The 19,624-nt window shown below is 40.9% G+C and overlaps 1 protein-coding gene across 1 annotated transcript in view; it reads left to right on the top strand.

Moving 5' to 3' along the window:
• Window positions 1-19,082, top strand: part of HSF2BP (heat shock transcription factor 2 binding protein) — a 32,165-nt gene extending 13,083 nt beyond the window's left edge. Inside the window, exons 5-8 of the mRNA XM_036391342.1 lie at window positions 1,504-1,642; window positions 2,987-3,104; window positions 7,527-7,630; window positions 18,361-19,082. Coding sequence (XP_036247235.1) covers window positions 1,504-1,642; window positions 2,987-3,104; window positions 7,527-7,630; window positions 18,361-18,569 — 570 coding nt within the window. The 3' untranslated portion in view covers window positions 18,570-19,082. The remainder of the gene's footprint in view (window positions 1-1,503; window positions 1,643-2,986; window positions 3,105-7,526; window positions 7,631-18,360) is intronic.
• Window positions 19,083-19,624: the final 542 nt, after the last annotated feature.

Raw genomic sequence — 19,624 nt, 5'->3', positions numbered from 1 at the left:
CACTAGTTAAGTAGTGGTTGTGTGGAAAGGAGGATCAGCAGAGAAGGCACCAGTGAAACCTCAAGAGGCTGGCAGATAGAAGATCTCTCTTGTTTTCTGTGCAACATACCAACTACTCAGAGTGCTTAGTACCCTCATGTTCCCATGTGAATGTATATTTTCATAATGACTTATTGGGCTCTTCATTTTCTCTCACACCTCTTGCTTCTTCAGCTATAGTCAGTGCTTCTGTTAAAATTGCTGTCTTTGAGGAGTGGTGTCCATATAAAAACTACATCCAGCACATGCAGAATTGCACTTATCTTCTTCCTCTTCCTCCATGATGCCTTCACTCCTGTTGTTCTGGGGCCACAGCATCATTTGTGAAGAGTACATCTTTAATGTGGTGAATGTACAGCAGTGGAGGAATAAATAGATGTTACCACTAGCTTTGCATATACTGTGAAAGAAGTAATTTTGCAAAAGTATGAAGATTTTCAGTCACTTTACAAAATGAATAAAAGTTCAGGCATTTCTTGAACTCTCCCATTGGGTCACTGCTGGGAATGACTAAACGTTTAATCTGCTTCATGAAACAATTGGAAAAATTATTAAAGACACTGGGAAACCCAGCATTATGGGCTCTCTGCCACACAATTTTGGTTATTAAAGCCTTATCCTCTGTGTGAAATAGACTTCCAGCAGTGTTTTACTAGTCAGAATTACCAATAAACAGAAACAGGTCTCTCCATCCTTCTTTGTGGACTCTGCACCTCAGGCCAGGCTCTTTGACCTGCCCTGAGCTTTGTACCAGGTAGTGCTCCCTCAGCTGAGATGACCCCAAATAGAGCAGGATTGCAGCTGAGGGGAAAAGACTGTCCCAAATTACAGCTGTGCTCCTGCTCATGTGCTCTGCTGTGGTGATTATTTTTTCTCATGTGACATGGTTGACTTAAGTTCAGCCTGTGACCCAGGAGAGACCTCCATTTCCTTTTCCAAGGAACTTCTGCATAGCCTGTTAGTGTTATTGAGCAAAAATTAACGAGTCCTATTAGGATCCATTTGAATTCTGCTTTTTATTCTGGGGACTTCATTGTTTTCTTAGGAATTTCATGTTAAGTCTCCAGTCTTCAGCTGATTTTGACAAAAGCTACTGCAGTAGGCCAGGGGAATGTGAAGCACCTGGTGCAATTACTGCAAAACAAAGAGATAACATTCTTACTTCTGATAATAAGCTTTAATTCTGCTGGTTGATTATGTTATTGTGTGCTTAGGAGGTAGATATGCAGTAGTTCAGTTTTATGAATAAATGTGGTCTTGAGTAGTTTCCTGTTTTCTTCTAAGGTAATGGTTTCAAATATTAGGGGATCAAACATGTCACTCAGTGAATACTTGGTATTTTCTGTTGTTTATTGAAGTAACTGGATGTTTTAATAATTTGGAAGATCGACCAGTTTTACTGTAGCATCTAATAATTATAGTTGCTGTAGTGTGTGTAATCTTTCTTCTCCTCCATACTTGCAGAGTAAAGCAGTAAAGTTTTTCACAATCACTGCCCAGACCATGGAGAGCTTTGTGAAGTCATTAAGTGAAGACATGAAACAGCAGGATTTGGATTCTGAGGAAAATCAGTTTGTATTAGCTTTGGCAGGGATTGTAACAAGTAAGTTAATGTTGTGTCTCAGAATAGCATTCCACACCTGCTGGGAATGTGTATTGCCTCATGGAGCTGCAGTAAATGCAACTTTTCAAAGTTAAGTTGTCGCCGTTGATACCTTGGGTGACTTTCTGGTTTTCTAAAATTCCAGCAAATTTTGTTACTGACACTTCTGTTAGAGGCACTTCTGTGCTGCCTGTGACATTGTTAAGGACTAGATGGGTAAGAGCTTTTCAGTTCTGAAATTCCCTGTTGCATCCCTCAGTCTGGAATGAAACAAGGACCATTGTACCAGTCCTGTATGCTCACATTAGTTTGTACACATTGAGCAATTTGCTTTGTGAATCACCAGTGCTGCCAACATCTACAAGATTACAGATTGCAGATGGTGCAAGTAGATCAGCCCCAGTTTAAGGCAGGGGCTAAGGATTTTGAAAGTGCTTAAAAATGTTGCTAGTCAGATACACCACACTTTGACTGTATAAGAGAAGGTTATAAATCTGACTTCCATGCTGAATATATTTTTTTAGGTCCAGAAAATAAGTAAAAAGCCTCATATCTGTTGTAGAATGACTGTGCTTGCTTTGGGAGGCTGTGAGGCTGATATATCATCTGAATTTCTCTGAAACTAACTATCAAAATGACACTAAAGACATGATGCAAGATAGACAAAACAGTGGGTATTGGTATAAATAAGTGATTCTTGAATGAGCAGCTTTTCTGATTGTGGGATTTTTAGATGTCAATAAAGATAAAATAATTAAATTATGATTTGATGCATTATGCCACTGTACTGAGTAGGGGGCAGATATAAGAGAAAATAATAAAGGAAAGTCTGCTTTGGAACAGTAGCCTTTGCAAATAATTTTGTCTTTTGGTTTGTGCTTGAATAATGCCACACTTGCAGAGAGGTAGAAAAAAAACCAACTTTTGAGTAGATGTTCATAAGAGTTTTGGTTGTGTATGTGCCAGGTGTATTGAATTGAGTGGCTGTAAAACTCTGCAATCCTGTTCCTTCAAAGTGGAACCTGTAATGTTCAGCTTTGTTTCAGTCAGACACTACCTGTGGAAGAATAGAGCCTTTTGTTTCACAATTTACTGTGTTGCTGTTGGGACACTGGGCATTCTGAATAAATGCTTTGTTTACCAGTGCAGAATTTTGAAGGAGCCTTGAGCAGTGTTTGTTGTTCTGTATTTACTATGTGGGTGAATGTAGTCTGAAATTTATATCAATGCTCATAGGTAAATGTTCATTCTTCACAGCTGACCAATCTTTTTAGTGGTCCTGATAATTAGCAGAAACTCCTGTTTGAAACATAACTGTTGGTGATGTTTTGGGCTTTCCCACAGATGTGGCTGCTCTGGCGTGTGGCCGTGAGTTCCTGGTCAGTTCCAGTCGGGAATTGCTGGACACGATGATTCATCTCCTGGGAGACATGAAGCCAGGACTCTGTAACAAATTCAAAGTGTATGTTGACTTTTCTTGCCCCTTTCAAATGAAATGCATTATCTTGCAGTGCAGCTCAAGTAATTACAGTAGTTTTCCCACTCTCCCATTATTCCTTTCCTGCAGAGGAAACATAATTTTTGGAAGCTCTTTTCCCAGTAGTGTTCCTTGCAGATATACTGGGGTTGGCTACAAAGCCTTATCCAGGTTTTGTGTCTCTTGGGAAGTCTCTTCAGCACCATTACATTGTAAAGGTGAGCAGGGGTGCCCTCTTCTAGCCTGGGAGGGGGTCATGAGTTTGGTGTGAAATAAGGAAGGTGTGAGGTCAAGTTTTACAAAGAAGATAATAGGAGATGTGAACTCATTTTTATTCCCTCCTAATATGAAGTGTAAAATGTCACATGTCCTTAGTGAAGAAAGTGAGTTATGGAGCTGCTAAGAGCAGAAATTAAATCATTTTAGGCTCTTTAGCAGCCAGATTCACCACACACTTCAGTTTGTAAGAGGCAATGCCTGTAAAGTGACCTTGCAATACAGCTCTAAAGTCAAGGCCCTGTTGCACAGTTCAGCTACTGCAAAAGTGCTTTTCAGCTGATGGAGAGATTAAATAAACAATTGTCTTTGCCTTTTTCTCCTAGACCTTACAAGCTGAGGGTATATGGCCTTGGCTGAGCAAATTACTGTGGCTTAACAAGTGGCTCATCTGCTGAACTGTGGGCACTGGTCCTCTACACCTGGTTCATTTGTTCATGAAGGTGGTTTGAGCCACTGTGGTGGTTTTTTCATAAATACACAACCAATTCATGCCCCAGGCAGCTGTCACAGCTCAGCTGACAAACAGCAGCCCTGTCAGCTACAGTAACTTGACCACATCCAGGCACACATTTAGGCAGGTTGGATGTGATAGCCATGAAATCAGGCTTGGTCTCACTTTGGAGAGGTTTTATCTTGCCTAACCTCAGTGTCAGAGAGGGGGATGTCAAGCATTTGCTGCCTGCCTGGGCTCCTTCCCACACTCACTGGTGCTGTCAGGTGATGGCTCATGTGAGGGGGAGCAGGTTGCCCTCTGTAGGTGTTTGCCTTTCCCTGTTGGGTGGTGAGGGCAAAGCTGAGCAGCCTGTGCTGTAGATAGTGACTTGATGATTTGAGATCAGTTTTTTACTCTGTTTCCCAAGCACTGGGCTTGAAGGTCAGTGGTAGGGGTTTTTTGAGAACATCCCAACTGAAAGAATTGTATGAGGATCTCAGTTTATGGAAAAAAAGGTAATTTGTGCCTTCATGTGTATAAAAAAAAATCAAACCAACCAACCAACCAAAAAACAACCCTGAAAAGAGGATCCATGCTGTTTCAGCATCTGTAAATGGGGTAAAAATAAAAGAGGACTTTGAGAGGAGGAGGGAAGATGTTCCTATGCACACACTCTAAATTCAGGTGATATGTCTATGGGTCCAGATAAACTATTTTTGATCATTTCATATTGTATTAATGTAATTGGATTTGAGGGCCTCTCTTTTGAGTTTATATTTTGGGTTGCTTGTTATTACACTTCAAAATCTGCCTGCTTTGCAGAAGAATTACCCATGGTGCTGTAAACTTGGCTGCCAGTACAGCACTGCTGGTAAAATATGCATAGAACACTCCCATGAGGTAGCAAGGAATTCAACAGGGGCCAGTTTGGTAGGCTAACAAATGGAGGGAAGCTTGGAAAAGAGGTTGCTCAGGGTGGTTGATGAGTGAGAAATACAAAGCATGTGTTACAATAGCTTGAATGCAGTGCAGTGATGATATTTTCTGATTCCCACAGAACCAATATTTTTTTTCCTTACTCTGAACTTGCCATTGGATTAAAAAAAAAAAAAGAAAAGCTGTATTCTGACATTAGAGGAAATGCCATAAAGGACATTTCTTCATGGTCTTGTCAGAGAATGAGGGAGGCTGATTTGCTCAAATGTTTTAGTGCAAAATGTTTCCCTGTGTTTGTCTTTCATGTCCATAATAAAAAAAAAAGCCTTTTTATTTTTAAGAGCTCTGTATGTGTCTTGTCCCTGTTCAGTTTGAAAACTTGTTACTAACTAAGCCTATATTTTTTTCTTATCCTTCTGGGGAGTTTTACAGTTTCCCAGCCCAGAAAAGAAGGTTTTTGGAGGGTTGGTTGTTTTGTTTTTAAATTGTTCTTTGCATGTAAGGTTTTTTAGCTGCTGGTTAACCTTAATCAGCATTTTCATAAGCAGATGTGTCAGATGAACTCCCTTTTCTCCTCCCATAGGGAGCATAAGCCAGGACAAAATGAAAGACAGCTGTGAGACAATGATATGAAGGTTGCCATAAATTCTAGTGCAATTTCAAAGTTAGGTGAAGATGGACTCTGCAGTCATCATAAATAATGTTTACACATACATTTATATACATATTCATACAGACAGATACATTTTTAAAACTACACCTCACAGATGAAAATGTCTGTTCATTCTGGAAATGCAATGTATTTTTCTTAAAACATCACCATGGTGTTGCATGAGAAGACATCAACTCATAATCCAGTCAGTTGAAGAAAAAATTTGGCTTTTAATTTTAAATGCTGTGGTTGTCTTTTGCTTAGTTCTGAGGTTTTACAATTATTTTCTAGCTTTTATTTTCAAAAATATTTTTCATTGCTGTGTGACAAATCAGGGGAAACCATGAGTCCAGTTCTACACACAGCAGTATCAAAGTAAGCTGATAAAGAGAGGGGTTCTCTTTTCTTGTTCTACCTATCCTGTGTTTTGTTTGGATGAATATATAAACAAATAAATTACAGGGAGAGCCTGTTGCTTACTCCCAAACTGCTGTGATATCCACTGTAGTCTGTGAGTATGGAATAAATATATCCCAGGCATCAACCTGAGTGCTGAGACTGAAATCTCAAGGGTGTCCTTGCCTTTCTGAAATAGCAGACGTGAAAGACTTCAGGTTTTTCTTCTCATTAGTGTAGGGTATGTTCAATGTTTGTAATTGTTACACAGTCAATAAACATTTACATCATTGTAGCTGTAATTAAATGGTTAAGAACATTTAACTTTGCTTTTGTGGCAGTTGAAAGTAGCCAGTAAAGAGATATAATAGTACATCTTACATACTAATCCCATGTATTAGCAAGACAAGCAGGGGCTTTAGCTGTGCATTTAGTTCTAGATTTTAAAGAAAGCATTGACAGGTACAGTAGTACAAGATGTTAATTAAATTTGGCTTGTCTAAGTAGGAAGAGTATGAAATGCATAATCAAGACTCACTTCACATTTTAGAAAAAAACACCAGAAAGTATTGTTTATCCAGTAATCATTTGTGTCAGGTTTGCTTCAATAAGCACTTTTGCAACTATTATTACAAAAAATATTTACTAAAATGTGCTGATACTGGAGGTGAAAGTGGTTATAAAGGGCCTGGAAATGCTTCTCTGTTGTGCCTAGGTGAGTGTGTTTAAGTAAATATGCTGTTATATATTAATATGCTACTGCATTGGCTTGTGGGGTGTTACAGCACTCCAAAAACCTCAGCACTTCCCTGCATCACCAGCACCAGTCCCTTTTGTCTGCACAAAGCAAACAAGTGAAATAAAAATACAAACAGAGCAGCGCCTTTTTACGTCACTTTATTTCTAACTGCAAATGTCAAACAGATTAAGGGTAAAAGACATTCTCAAGAAATGTTAACATTGCCATTATAAGATGATGGTTTATTGATCATTTCCATTCTGGGTGATTATAGGTAGTGCTGTGCTCTTTTGTCAGGGCTTGTTCTGGAAGGCCAGAGCTGCAGGGGCTGGATGAAAAGCAATGTATGGCCTTTACCAGCTGCAATTTCAGATCCAGAGCACCTCTCCCTGCTTGGCAGTGGCCACTGGTGCAGTAGATTTAATAAATCTGCTCTTCCTTCCTTCTCCTCCTTAATAATCAAACTCAGAGCACAGAAATGACAGCTCTTAAAGTTTAGTCTGCAATGGGTCACTGCCTTTTCTGCTTTCTGGAGGTGTCCACAGAGTGTCCAAAAGTCTGCTGGTGGCATAGGAGCTTAAGCCATCAGATCTTGTTTGAGAATTGGATGTGAGGTGTGAAGTCCATTTGGAATTATCATTTCCTTTTGTTTGGACATAGGTGGCAGTGACACACAGGTTTATCTCAGGCATGAGAGAGAGCAGTAGCCAAGCTGGCTCCTGAACAGAGAACATTCCAGCCCCTCCCTGAGACCTTCTTACTCTTTTCCACATGTTTGGAATATGTGGTTTAACAGTAGAAACAAAGGTTTGCACAAGATTGTTTATATATAATTTGAGATTTATCTCGGTTACCAAAATATAAACTATTAGCTCAGGCTTCTGCATTGGTACATACTTGACATAATGGCAAAAGGTGCTGAAGCATGCAAAGAAATCAAAGGCCCTCAGATCTCCTTTCTTTCAATTCTAGGCTAATGCTAATGTCACTTTACAATGTGAGTATCAACTTGAAAGGCTTGAAGTACATCAGTGAAAGTCCAGGTTTTATTCCCCTGCTTTGGTGGCTGTTGAATGGTAAGTTGCTCTGAGAACCTTGTAAACTGTGACTTTCAGAACTTTGTAGAATTGCAATAGATGTTGCAAATAACAAACCAGAAATTTATATCTGTAACCTGATTAGCTTTTGACAGAATAAAAGTAAACATAAAGGGCAGATTGCTGGAGGGAGAAGATGTGTATTTCCCACAAAAATTTTGACACTGTTTGTAATACTCCATTAATGTGAAGTTTAAGGGTGAGAGATTTAAGAAGAGGGAATGGAGAAATTTGGTGAAGTAGTTTTTAAAAAAGCCACTTGTTTCTTGATACTAACTTTAAAATAAACCTTAAGGGGAAACCACATATCAGTTCACTACCATTAGCAGAGGAAAATGTACACATCTGGGGGGAAGAAGCCAAGTCTGTAACTTCACTGACCCATTGCAAAAGTGTCTCTTTCTGAAGAGAGGCTTTGTGCTCTAATAGGATTTGGGGCTCCAGGGCTGGAGAGCTATTCCCAGCTGTGCCTTTGGCCAGTGCAGGACTCCAAGGACGTCAAGGACTCGTGTTGTCACTGTCAGGTGCATGAGTGACATCAAGGCTCTGCTCTTTGGGAGGTTTCAAATCCCTGAGCAGGAGCCAGCAGGGATTGACGTGGGACTGGGCTGGCAGCTGTGCACAGCTCGTGAGGGACAGCAGGGGGACAGAGCTGTGACACTGCCCTGCCTGTGCTTTCTCGAGATTTATGAGGAGATTTTGGTGTGCAGACAGGACTGGGGAGGTTAATTATCCCTCTGTGCTGCTTAAACCTTGCTGGAGTATGACTGGTAAATACTTAGAGCAGCTGAAATGAGGGAGATTGCATCTGCTTTTTCCAGACATCATTTTGTTGCTGAGTTTTTGAAAAAGCTTTGGTTAGGGTTGGTAAACTGAAAGCTATTTGTGTAGCTTATGGTTCCCTTAACTGTTTTACAGAAAATGTAGCTGCTCAAGCTTTTCATCAAATAATTTCCTGCTGTGAAATGCCACAGGCTCTCTCTTCCAAGGTCTCAGGAAATTAAGTAATCCTTGTAAGGGAAAACACCATTTCTATAGGGATTTTTAATATATTTTGGTAAAAATGGGATCCTCAGAGAACATCAAATACATGGTCCTTTGTTCAGCTGTGCTTTGAAATTTTACATGTCTTAGTCCAGGTTTTCCTTTTAATTTATGTTGGCTAATATATATATATATAAGCTGTTCTAACAAAAAATACCAACCCAATACACCCTCAAAGAATCCTGTCTGGCTATGAGTTCCCAACTATGCCCTTCCAATTGTTGTGATAAAACAAAAAGGTAATAATTTGATGCAGTTTGTTGTCTGAAAAAGGCTCCTAGGTCAAGTAAGAGGATGAAATGGGAAACATTTATAATTAATTTGCAGCTACTAATGGAAATAATAAATAGAAAGTCTACTCTGCAATTTGGAAGTGCTAATTGCTTATGGCTGGGTTGTATAAAGAAGGATGATCATGGCTAATTCTTTAACTTTTTGATAATAAACTTCTCCAGTTACAGCAAGGGAGGAAGATTCTCCGATGAAGCACTTCTGCAGGTTCAGATTCCTGACTTTGGAGGAAGTCTGCTTTCTGTCAAGAGAGAGCTGCCAGGTTTGGGTATCAGATGAGGGGTCAGATCCAAGACCTGATCTTGTTCCCATCATTTTGTGTGGGATCTCCATAGTTTTCCAACATTTAATCTATTTCTAAATGTCTCTACTTGGAAAATTCAGCAGCTTCCTCCCACTCTTGCTCCTCTCCTGTTTCCTTGACCAGCATCTTCAGGTCCTGCTAGCCAAGATTCAGCTCACAAATACCTGGAGCTGCCACAGTATAAGGTCCTGTTTTTCCATGCAGGAGAGTAGAGCACTACCCTGTGCTGGCAGAGTATCCTGGATGTGCTGCCTGCCTGCAGGAAGCTTCTTCAAAGCCTGTTTTGATTAAGGCTTATGACATGACAGCTTTCCAGATTTGTATGCTTTTATCACCATTCCCACTAAGAGAGGCCCCAGAAATCATCCTCTGATTTTATTTTTTTTTATTTTCAGAGAATCATCCTGTTTGCTTTTCATTGTCAATCTCCAAATGTCCATGACCTCAGCCTGTACATCAGGCCCATCCTTCTCCCACTGCCTTGTATGCAGCTGATAATTCCCTCAAACTCCTTCTCTGAGCTCTTAGCTCTTAGCTCTGCCTTTCCTTGTCCCCTGAAGAAGAATGTCTTTCCCATTAAATGAAGAGAGGAAAAGAATTGACTCTATTCTCTTTATTTCCCTTTGTTGTATCTGAGGCAAAGAGGGATTTGATTCAAGTTGTCTCACAGCATTTTTGAAGAGACAGAAATGTGCCTCGATGTTGAATACACCACTTGGAAGAGAAAGAAGGGAAAAAATCTAGTAAAGGTTCCTAGTGGAGTAAGAATGTTAACAGCAAACTGTCCTGCTGTCTTTGGGAAACCTGGATGAGCTGGTGTGACTTCATGTTCACTAACAAGAATTAGTACTGATCATAGGAGAAAACCAAATGTTTGACACATTTTTTGAAAATAATGCAGGTCTCTGTAGCTGTATCACTTCATGAAGTGGGCTGTCTTTTTCTTCCTTTTTTTCCTTTGCCTTTTTAAAACTTTCTAAAAGATGGACACCCTTTAATAACCAACACTGATCACTGAATCCTCTGTGTAGGTATCAGCTGTGCCTGCCTACACCTTCCCAGCCTGGCACCAGCATAAAGCACATGAATGATGACTCAGATTTCTGTCCATGGAGCAGCTTGTGGGATCAGTAGAGTTCTCCTCTTGTGGAGCACCATTTGTTGCAGAGCAGCTGTTCCCATCTTGGACAAAACAGGCAGCTTTAGTTTCCTCCATCAGCTGCTGTCCTTGTGTTGGTGTCCTGGCTGAGGGTTTCACATAACTGTCAGATTTAAAGAAGCCCTGTCCTCAGCCACAGAAAAAGAAGCCTGTATCATATTGGGTAGAAATTCACCTGAGATTTGTCAGTATTTTTTTTCTGGTGTTTTCCATCTAAAGATGCAATAAGACCTCCATTCTCTAACTCCCAAAGAAGTGTATTGGAACATTACTCTGCCAAGGATCTCTTGAAGAATAAGAAATAACAGTCAGCTGAGGTATTAATAATAAAGACTAAATTTAAAATTTTTCAGTTTTGATCATGCAGAACATCTGCCAGCAAATGAGTGCTGGAGAAAAGGAGTCTAGGCTCTTCTCTGCTTTCTGGTTGGTTGGGTTTTGTTCTTTATTTTGTTTTTTTCCCACTTTTCTTTGAATACAAGCAGTTTAAAAAATTTGTCTCTTTGGATACTTGAGAAAGCGTGGAATTCAGAGACACTTTGTCAGTGACATTTCTTGTCTATAGCTGGGAAATTGCTCCAGGTACTTCATTAAACAAAACACAAAAAGAGAAATAGGACTAATTTTAGATCTTGCCCTTCAGTTTCCTCCACCACAGTTCCATGTGGAAATCCAACCTTGTTTATCCAAATTCTTTGCAAATGATGGTCTCTATTAGAAATGCTTGTATGAAGCACATTCTCACTCTGCTGCCTGCACCCTCAATATTTGCTTTTCATTACTAACTCTGAAGGTTTTCTGTCTGAATTTGTTATGGCTGTGAGAGCTTTTGAAATTTCAGGTTATTTGCATGGCAGCCTGTTATTTAAATACATCTGGACAAACAGAACCATCATATTTATAAACTGATGTCTGTATTAAAACAAATTTTGGTTCATAAATCAAACCCAGTCTTTCAAGTGCTCAACAATTTCATCCTCTTGTCATAGAACCATAGAATATGCTGAGTTGGAAAGGACCCATCAGGATCATTGAGTCCAACTCCTGACCCCACAAAACATCTCAAGAATCCCACCATGTGCCTGAGGATGTTGTCCAAATGCTCCTTGAACTCTGGCAGGCTTGGGGCTGTGACATCTTCCCTGTGGAGCTTATTCTAGTGCCCATCTACCCTCTGGCTGATACCCAACCTAAACTCCCCCTGATTCATCTTCATGTTGTTCTTCAGATGATGAAATTAATCTTAAGGAGAGGATTGCCCTTTAAGAGCACATCCATTTGGGTAAATGCAGGGATGTCAGCTCATTCCCTGAGCCTCAGTTATCTGGGATGCTGGAAGAGTGGCCAGGGCAAGTCTCATGGAATGCTTGCCCTTTTCCATACTCAGCTGCTTGCCCACATGGAGCTCTGGACCGTCCTTGCCATCTGAGCAGGAGCTTCTTGACAGGGTCCTTGCCCTGCCTAACAGCTCGTGCAAATTGATGTTCTGTGAGGAGCAGTGTTACTCACCAGCTACAGGGCTCTGTGCAAACTCCTGTTCACTCCCATCCCCTGAGTAGAGGCCAGGCAATTTGGGACTGAATTGCTGCTTCAGTTTGGATCCTAGGAGTCTCTCTTAAGGATTTCCCTGATAAAAGCATGACAAACATGTCTCTGTAGGAGAGTGGGCAATTCTCCTTAGCTGAACTCCATGTGGGAGCAAGCCACACAGCCAGGGAGGAGACTGACAGAAACCCAGCTGGAACACAGGAGCTGGGGCAAACATTTTGCAGAGAGAAAGTGCATTTGTGTCTGTAAGAATTGCAGCAGCAAAGCTTGGCCTTTTTTTTCTACTTCGGTGTTCTCCCTGCTCCTTTCCCTCAGAGCATCACAACATTTCTTGTCTCCTCAGACCCATTAATAGTATAGAAATGTCTGGAAAACTGCTGTTGCAGATGCTGCCTCAGCCCTGCCAGCACTGAAATGCAAAGAGATTTTACTCAAGGGAAGCCATGGCTGTGGCTGTCTCTGTTGGATGTGCTGTGATCACAGAGAGTCTGACAGGCTCATTACAAGGAAAGGCTGAGAGGCAGATTGCTCCTTCCTGCTGAATCAGACAGGAATTGAATTGAAACATATCTACAGCAGTGCTGGGAAGCTTTTGAAATTATGAAGTCATAGAATGATTTAAATTGGAAGGAATCTTAAAGAGCATCTCCTTCCAACCCCTTACTGTGGGCAGGGACATCTTTCCACTAGACCAAGTTGCTCAGAAGTCCATCCAACCTGAATTTGAACACTTCCAGCAGGGATGAGTTATCCATAGCTTCTCTGGCCAACCTGTGCCAGTGTCTTATCACACACATAGTGAGGAATTTCATAATATTTAATCTAACCCTTCCCTCTTGCAGTTTAAAGTCATTGGCCCTTGTCCTGTCACTACATTCCCTTGTACAAAGTCCCTCTCCAGCTCTCTTGTAGCTCCTTTAGGCACTGGAAGAGGCTCTAAGGTGTCTCCAAAGCCTTCTCCAGGCTGAGCAGTCCCAAATTTCTTGGCCTGTCTCCATAGCAGAGGTGCCCCAGCCCTCTGATCATCCTTATGTCCCCCCATATCGCACTCCAACAGATCCAACAGATCCCTCTTATATTGTGAGCTCTGGGGCTGGAGGCAGCTCTGCAGGTGGGGTCTCACCTGAGCAGGGCAGAGGGGCAGAATCCCCCCCTCCCCTGCTGCCCACGGTGCTTTGGATGCAGCCCAGGACACTTTGGGCTTTCTGGGCTGTCAGTGCACATGGCCAGCTCATATCCAGCCTCTCATCCAGCAACACCCTGAGTGCTTCTCCTCAGGGCTGCTCTCAATCCCCCAGCCTGTGCTTGTGCTTGGAATTGCCCTGACCCATGTGCAGGACCTTGCACTCGGCCTTGAGAACTTCTGTGCTCTTGTACACAGGCACAGCTGTAAACAGGGTGCTGGCAGTAAATCTTGCATTCAGGTGGCCAGGGGATGGTGTGGCCACGTGTAAATTGAGTTCACACAACTCTGAGCCAATTGTGGATAAGCTGTTCAGCATTGATGTAATGCAATTACTTAAACACTGCTGTAGGGGACAGTTCATCTGAGAGGCTGGTGCTAATGACAGATGTGACTAAAATCCATCCACGTTATCAGCTGCCTTTTGTCGGTGACTGAAAGCCAGTGACATCAAACTGAGCTGGCAGCTTGCAGGACGTCAGCCAGCTCCAGCAGTTTCAACACCTTGGTAAAATTACATCAGCACCTTATGGTTTGTGATCCTGGCTGAGGCAAGCAGCTTGATTTCTCCCCCTCTTCTCCAGAAATAATGGTGGTAGTTTTGAAATTGTCGTTGGAGATGTGTGTTCTGGTGGTTGGGAGGATGTGATGCACTGATTTGATTACAGCTAAAGGGTTTTTTTTTGATCTTGTACAAACAAAATGTTACGCAGCTAGTGTAGAAATGACTAAATCTGGAAGCTGTTGACATAAATATAATGCTGAATAATGAAGATTCCTTACATTTCTCTGAGTGCTTTGTAGACAGGGCTTTTAGAAAACGTCCTTAATGATATTGGAAACAAGAGAATGATTTCTCTGGTATTTTTTTAAAATCCTCTTAGGAAGCATGATTATCCTCAATAAGTAGTAGTCTCAAAACCACATGTAATCCTCAGGGAGTGTATTTTAAGGCATATGTATTTATTTAACTCAGAACATCTCAGAATACATTCAAAACAATGGCAATCTGAGGTTAAATGTGTATTAAGTCATCTTCTGGTGCAGGATCATTTCCTTCCTTTGCTGGATGCCCGCGTGCCTAATCTGTTCTTCATTTGAGTGACTCAAGCTATTGAGCTCCCCTGGCTGCTGCTGGGGATTCTTCCTAGAACCTCTCTGCTCTTACTGGAAAACATTCTTGTTTGTCAAGCTGGAAATCATTTCCTGATCTACAGATCCTCATTTTCTTGGCTCCCCTGCTAAGGCATCTCCCCTGATCGATTCTTTAATTTCTACAGCCTTTAAACACTTGCAGATAATATTAATATTGATTCCTGTAACAGTATTAATAACAAAGCTCTTTTCATCTTACATATATGAAGCTTCCCAGCAGTACTGCGAGCCATTAAAAGTATTAGTGGCTTTATTTCAAGGAGGAATAATGTCACACAGAGGAAGATTGTAAATGAAATACATAGATTTCACTCCCCAAAGCTTCTTTCTTCTTGCCTATTTGGGCTGTAGTTTGTGGCTGCTATTTCCAATGAATAAATGAAGAATAATACTAAGAACAGAAAGAGGGGGAGGTGATCTGTGCAGAGTTTGAGCATTGTATCAGGCAAAGAAATAGGCATTAAAAAATACACAGGGTGGAAGTCATGGAGGCAAAAATGGAAGGCAAGAGAAGACAAATTCAAGGCTTTTAGTCATATTTTGATTAGGTCAGAATAAGTCTGAAAACCAAAACTTGTAGCTAGGTTTTTTCAAAAGGATTCACTGAAGTGTTGCTGGCCAGGAAATTGGACATGAAGTCTTGCTGCCTGTGAGGCTGAGCTGCAGCATTTCCCCAAGAGTTACGAGTGCTCATCACTCAGAAAGGTGCACCTGCAGGCACTGCTGGAGGTGATGATGGAAAGAGACTCCCTAGAGCCTTCAGCCTGGGTGTCAGCAATAAGAGTGGCTGTGCCATGGGTCTGCAGCACTAATCACAGGGCCTTTATTGATCTGACATGTTTAAAATTGTCCAGCATGCCCAACAGCTAGGGTTCTCATTGCACAGAAAAGGAGAAAATGCACATTATTTTTTGGGGTTGGACAATACCCATGTCCTCAGATTATACCCCACTCTGCTGGTTTTCAGGAGAAAGTAGAACTCCTTTCTTAAGAGGTTAACACTTGGTAATTTCCATTTATGATGGAAAATGGGGGAACAGAGAGAGAGTGCCTGGCTTTTGGGTGTAGATCAGATGTCACAATCTTTAATATTATTCTTCAGCCTTCTGCTGTTGGGAATTACTTAAAAATCCCCATCTGAGCAGTGAGTTTCATGCTGAAATCCAGAGTCTTCTTCAGTCTCCATCACATCCTGTTCTCTGCCCCACTGGGTGCTTTCAATCCTTATGCTTTAATGAATAATTCTCAGTCCTTTTTCAGGTCACCAGTGTTACATGTGAAATAAGCCAGGAAAGAACTTGTCTCAGCCCTACCAAATACAACCTCCAAACTCAGTGCACTCTGGTTCATCACTGCACTGGTTTTATGCTCCTTCAGTGAGATTTTGGTCTCTCTGGTGATTTTGTGCTCAAAGTGATCTGAATTAATTTTGTCAACCTTTCTGCACAATCCTTTATCAAATGCTTGCTGAAGACTAGGTATGCTAATGAAAAACACATTAAAAATGCATGGCACGTGGGACAAATAACTGCTTCAGCTGTAAAAATATATTAGATGTTTTCATTTAGAATGTGCAGAATAAGGAAGTCTTTCTACCACATGCTTTTGATAAAGCTGTAAACCATTAAATGCAAATGGGCCATTGCAAATGATTAAAATGTAATGCTCCTAATGTTTCAGTAATTAAAAATGCATCCTGTGTTCTTAGCAGTGGAGTTATTACATGTCTTCCTGGCTTAAGTCAGTCAAAGGTCTTTGCTGCATTTCCCTGGCACATTCCTGAGCAGCAGTGCTTCAATACCCATTTCAATTTTGTGCAGACTGAATTAAACACTTGGAAGGTTGATGTGTGGTTGCTAGAAAGTTTTATTAAGATTAATATTTTATTGAGCTTTGAGGAAATCCAAAGGCTCATATAAAAAGAAATTAAAGAAAAGCCTGATGATTTACTGCAGATTGTTAGTCTGTTTGTTTTTTTAAGTCTGAATAATCATGGGATGCAGTTTGTTCTGCTCTTAAATTGGATTGCATCCAACAGTACATCCTGGGTACTGACTGGATAAATTCAGGTTGATAAATTCCCTGCTTTACAGCAGTTTCAACATCTGAAAAACAAGGAAAAGCTTCCTGATTATCTCTCCCTCACAAACACTGCTGGGCAGAAGCTGCTGAGGGAGGACAAAAATGTGGTTTGCAGGTACCTCCTAGAGCCAGCCAGCTAGCAGCACAGCACCTGGGAATTACAACACTTCAATTATTCCTTCCAGACCCACTTCTAACTCTTGGGTTTTTGTGGTTGAGATGACTTTTGAGGTATTAGAAAGTCTTTTTTTTCTTAGCCCCACAACTGAAGAAGAAGTTGAGATTTGCCAGTTTTGCTTTTTAGGGTTGTTTAATTTTTTTTTATTTATTACTTTTTTTTTGACCTGCTGAGGTTTGTCCAGCATGTCAGGTTGTGGTACAGCAGCTGTTCTTGGGGTGGTGTTAATTTTTTATACTACAAATTATGTGTACTTTATTTAGAATAATTTCATAATACTTATCACTTATGTTAGATAGTTTGTCTTTACTCTAAACTAATCCCGAAGTGTCACCATCCCAGCAGAAGATGGAGGACAAGAAGAAGGAGAAGAAGGACAGGACATGCCCAGATTCCTCCATCTTGTCTCTTGAATCCCGATTCTAAAACCCCAAATTTCTACTTTTTCACCCTGTGACAAATTCACTATCATTCTACTCAAACTCTTGTGGCTTGTAAATCTTCACACAAAGTTGGTAATTGTTTCCATGGCCTAAAATCAAAAGCACAGGTGTCTTTGACTCCATGCCAAGGTCTCTCAGCCTCCTGCCAGGGCCTTGAGTCCTCCAGGGCAGCCAGAAGAATCTCAGAACCCAGGAAATTCCTCTGGCTGCCCTGGAGGGCTCCAGCCCCTGCCCAGGCACAGAGCCCAAGACCCCTGTGCCTTTGATTTAGCCCTTGGAACAAACAATTACCAACCTTTATATGAAGAATTACAAGCCAAGAGAGTTTAAGTAGAATAATAGTTAGTCACAGGGTGAAAAATAGATTTTTCGAGTTTTTGGAATAGAAGTTCAGCAGGCAAGATGGAAGAATCTAGATGTGTCCAGTCTTTCTCCTTCTTCTTGGCCTCCATCTTCTGCTGTGATGTTGGCACTTTTAGATTAGAATGGAAGCTCACTGTCTAACATAGGTGATAGGTATTGGGAAGTTATGGTAAATAACTTATATAAGTTATGGTAAATGACTTATGGTAAATAATAGTTTATATTAGTTTAAATAATAGTTTATCTTTATAATTTAAATTAAATTATAAATATTATTAAATTATTACATATTATTTTAATTAATTTATATTTATTATTTAAATAATAGCTTGTAATAGTTTAATAATAGGTGATAGGTATTGGGAAGTTATGGTAAATAACTTATATAAGTTACGGCAAATAAGTTATGGCAAATAATAGTTTTTAGAATAGAAGTTCAGGAGGCAAGATGGAAGAATTTAGATGTGTCTAGTCTTTCTCCTTCTTCTTCTTGTTGGCCTCCATCTTCTGCTGTGATGTTGGCACTTTTAGATTAGTTTTGAGTAGAAGCTCACTGTCTAACATAAATGATAGGTATTGGAAAGTTATGGTAAATAATGTACATGTAGTTTTTAGTATAAAAAGATAACACCGCCTGTGAGGCAGGCAGTGTGCCTCAATCCAACCTGCGGCAGGCCAAAAAAGAATATAGATAAAAATATAGATATTATATTTTATATAATAGATAAAAATGTTATAGACAAAAGTGATCTATAGATGTTATAGATAAAAAATGTTACAGATAAAAAATAATAAACAACCTTGAGAATGAGAACGAAAGAATCCCGACCGAAGGCCGGGCTGAAATAAAGAAGCTCGTAGGTATCTCAGAGTCACTCTGAGCAGCAGAGATGCTGAGAGAGGAATGTCCTGGCTCCCAGCACTAACAAGCCCTGGCTGCTTTTCTCCCCTGCTCTCAGACCCGGACAGCGAGGTTTGCCTGCACGCCCTGCGGCTGCTGCAGTCGGTGCTGCTGGAGCCGGAGGTGCTGGCGCGGGCGGGCGCCGAGGTGCGCGAGACGCTGCCCTTCCAGCGCATCGTGGCCCTGGCCCAGAGCCGCCACGCCGAGCTGCAGGCGCTCGCCAAAGAGCTCCTCGAGGACCTGAAAATATTTGAGTACGAAGCGTAGAAGAGCTCCACGACACCAAAGCGTCTTTCCTAGATTTTTATGCTGCAAGAGTTGTTGGAGATGGGCTTGACTGAAAAAAAAAACCAAACCTCTGCCTGAGTTCCTCTGACAAAATCCTTTTTGGGAATTTGAATGAACCCGACTAAAATCCAACTTGGGAAAGCCTGATGGGTTTTAGATACCCAAATAAAACCTTGGGTGGTCTGGTAGAGATGGGACTGGCTTAATTTCTTTGAGCAGAATTTTATTGATAATGGGTTTCCAAAGCGGTCTGTGGTTATGTTGTATATTTACTGTCTAGATGGGATAAAATATTCTCATTCCTTGATAACAGTTCACTGCAGAGGTAAATAATCCTTTTGGTGCATCCTCAAGAATTACTGCACTGTGAGAAAAACTCTGTTGCCTTTCATAACTCTTCTGTGTCAGAATGCACCCCAAGTTCCAGTTTTATTGTTACTTCTCACCGCTCTCTATTGTAATAAAAGAAAACTGAAATTCTGTAGCATGTAATGGATTCTGCTTTCAAAATTTGTATTCAGCTTCACTCTTAACTGCAAGTCAAGCTGATCTGTTGCTGCTAGGCATGCTAGAAACTGGGCTATTGTTTCTAGAAAAGCCCTGAGAAGGGAAATAAATTGCTGTTGTCTGTGGTACCCAGTTGTGTGCTGAAGAGGCTGAAATGAGCTGCTGCTCTGTCGTGAGCAGCATCACATCCCCTCACAACCCTGGGGTTTGTTGGAGCTTCTGAGTACAGCTTGCTTGTCTCAGGGGTAAATACAAACACTTGGTGCTGCATATTGGTAGAATTTATAATGTTTTTAGAAAATAATAGCACTAATTTCTATGATGTCAGAAACAGAGCCAGTTAAGTGAGGCTATTTAAGGGAACAGCAAATGAGATGTGCAGTGCTGTGGTAGCACCTTTTTGCATACCAAAGTCATTGCACCTCATCTGGGAACCCAGTGTGTTAACAAAATACAGTGTGGACTTCAAATTACAGAAAACATGAAGTAAACTACATAGAATTTAAATATTATGATTGGCAGACAGC

Source organism: Molothrus ater, chromosome 2 (assembly GCF_012460135.2).
Source record: "Molothrus ater isolate BHLD 08-10-18 breed brown headed cowbird chromosome 2, BPBGC_Mater_1.1, whole genome shotgun sequence".
In the NCBI taxonomy this organism is placed as follows: domain Eukaryota; kingdom Metazoa; phylum Chordata; class Aves; order Passeriformes; family Icteridae; genus Molothrus; species Molothrus ater.
This window is presented reverse-complemented; position numbering and strand designations above follow the sequence as displayed.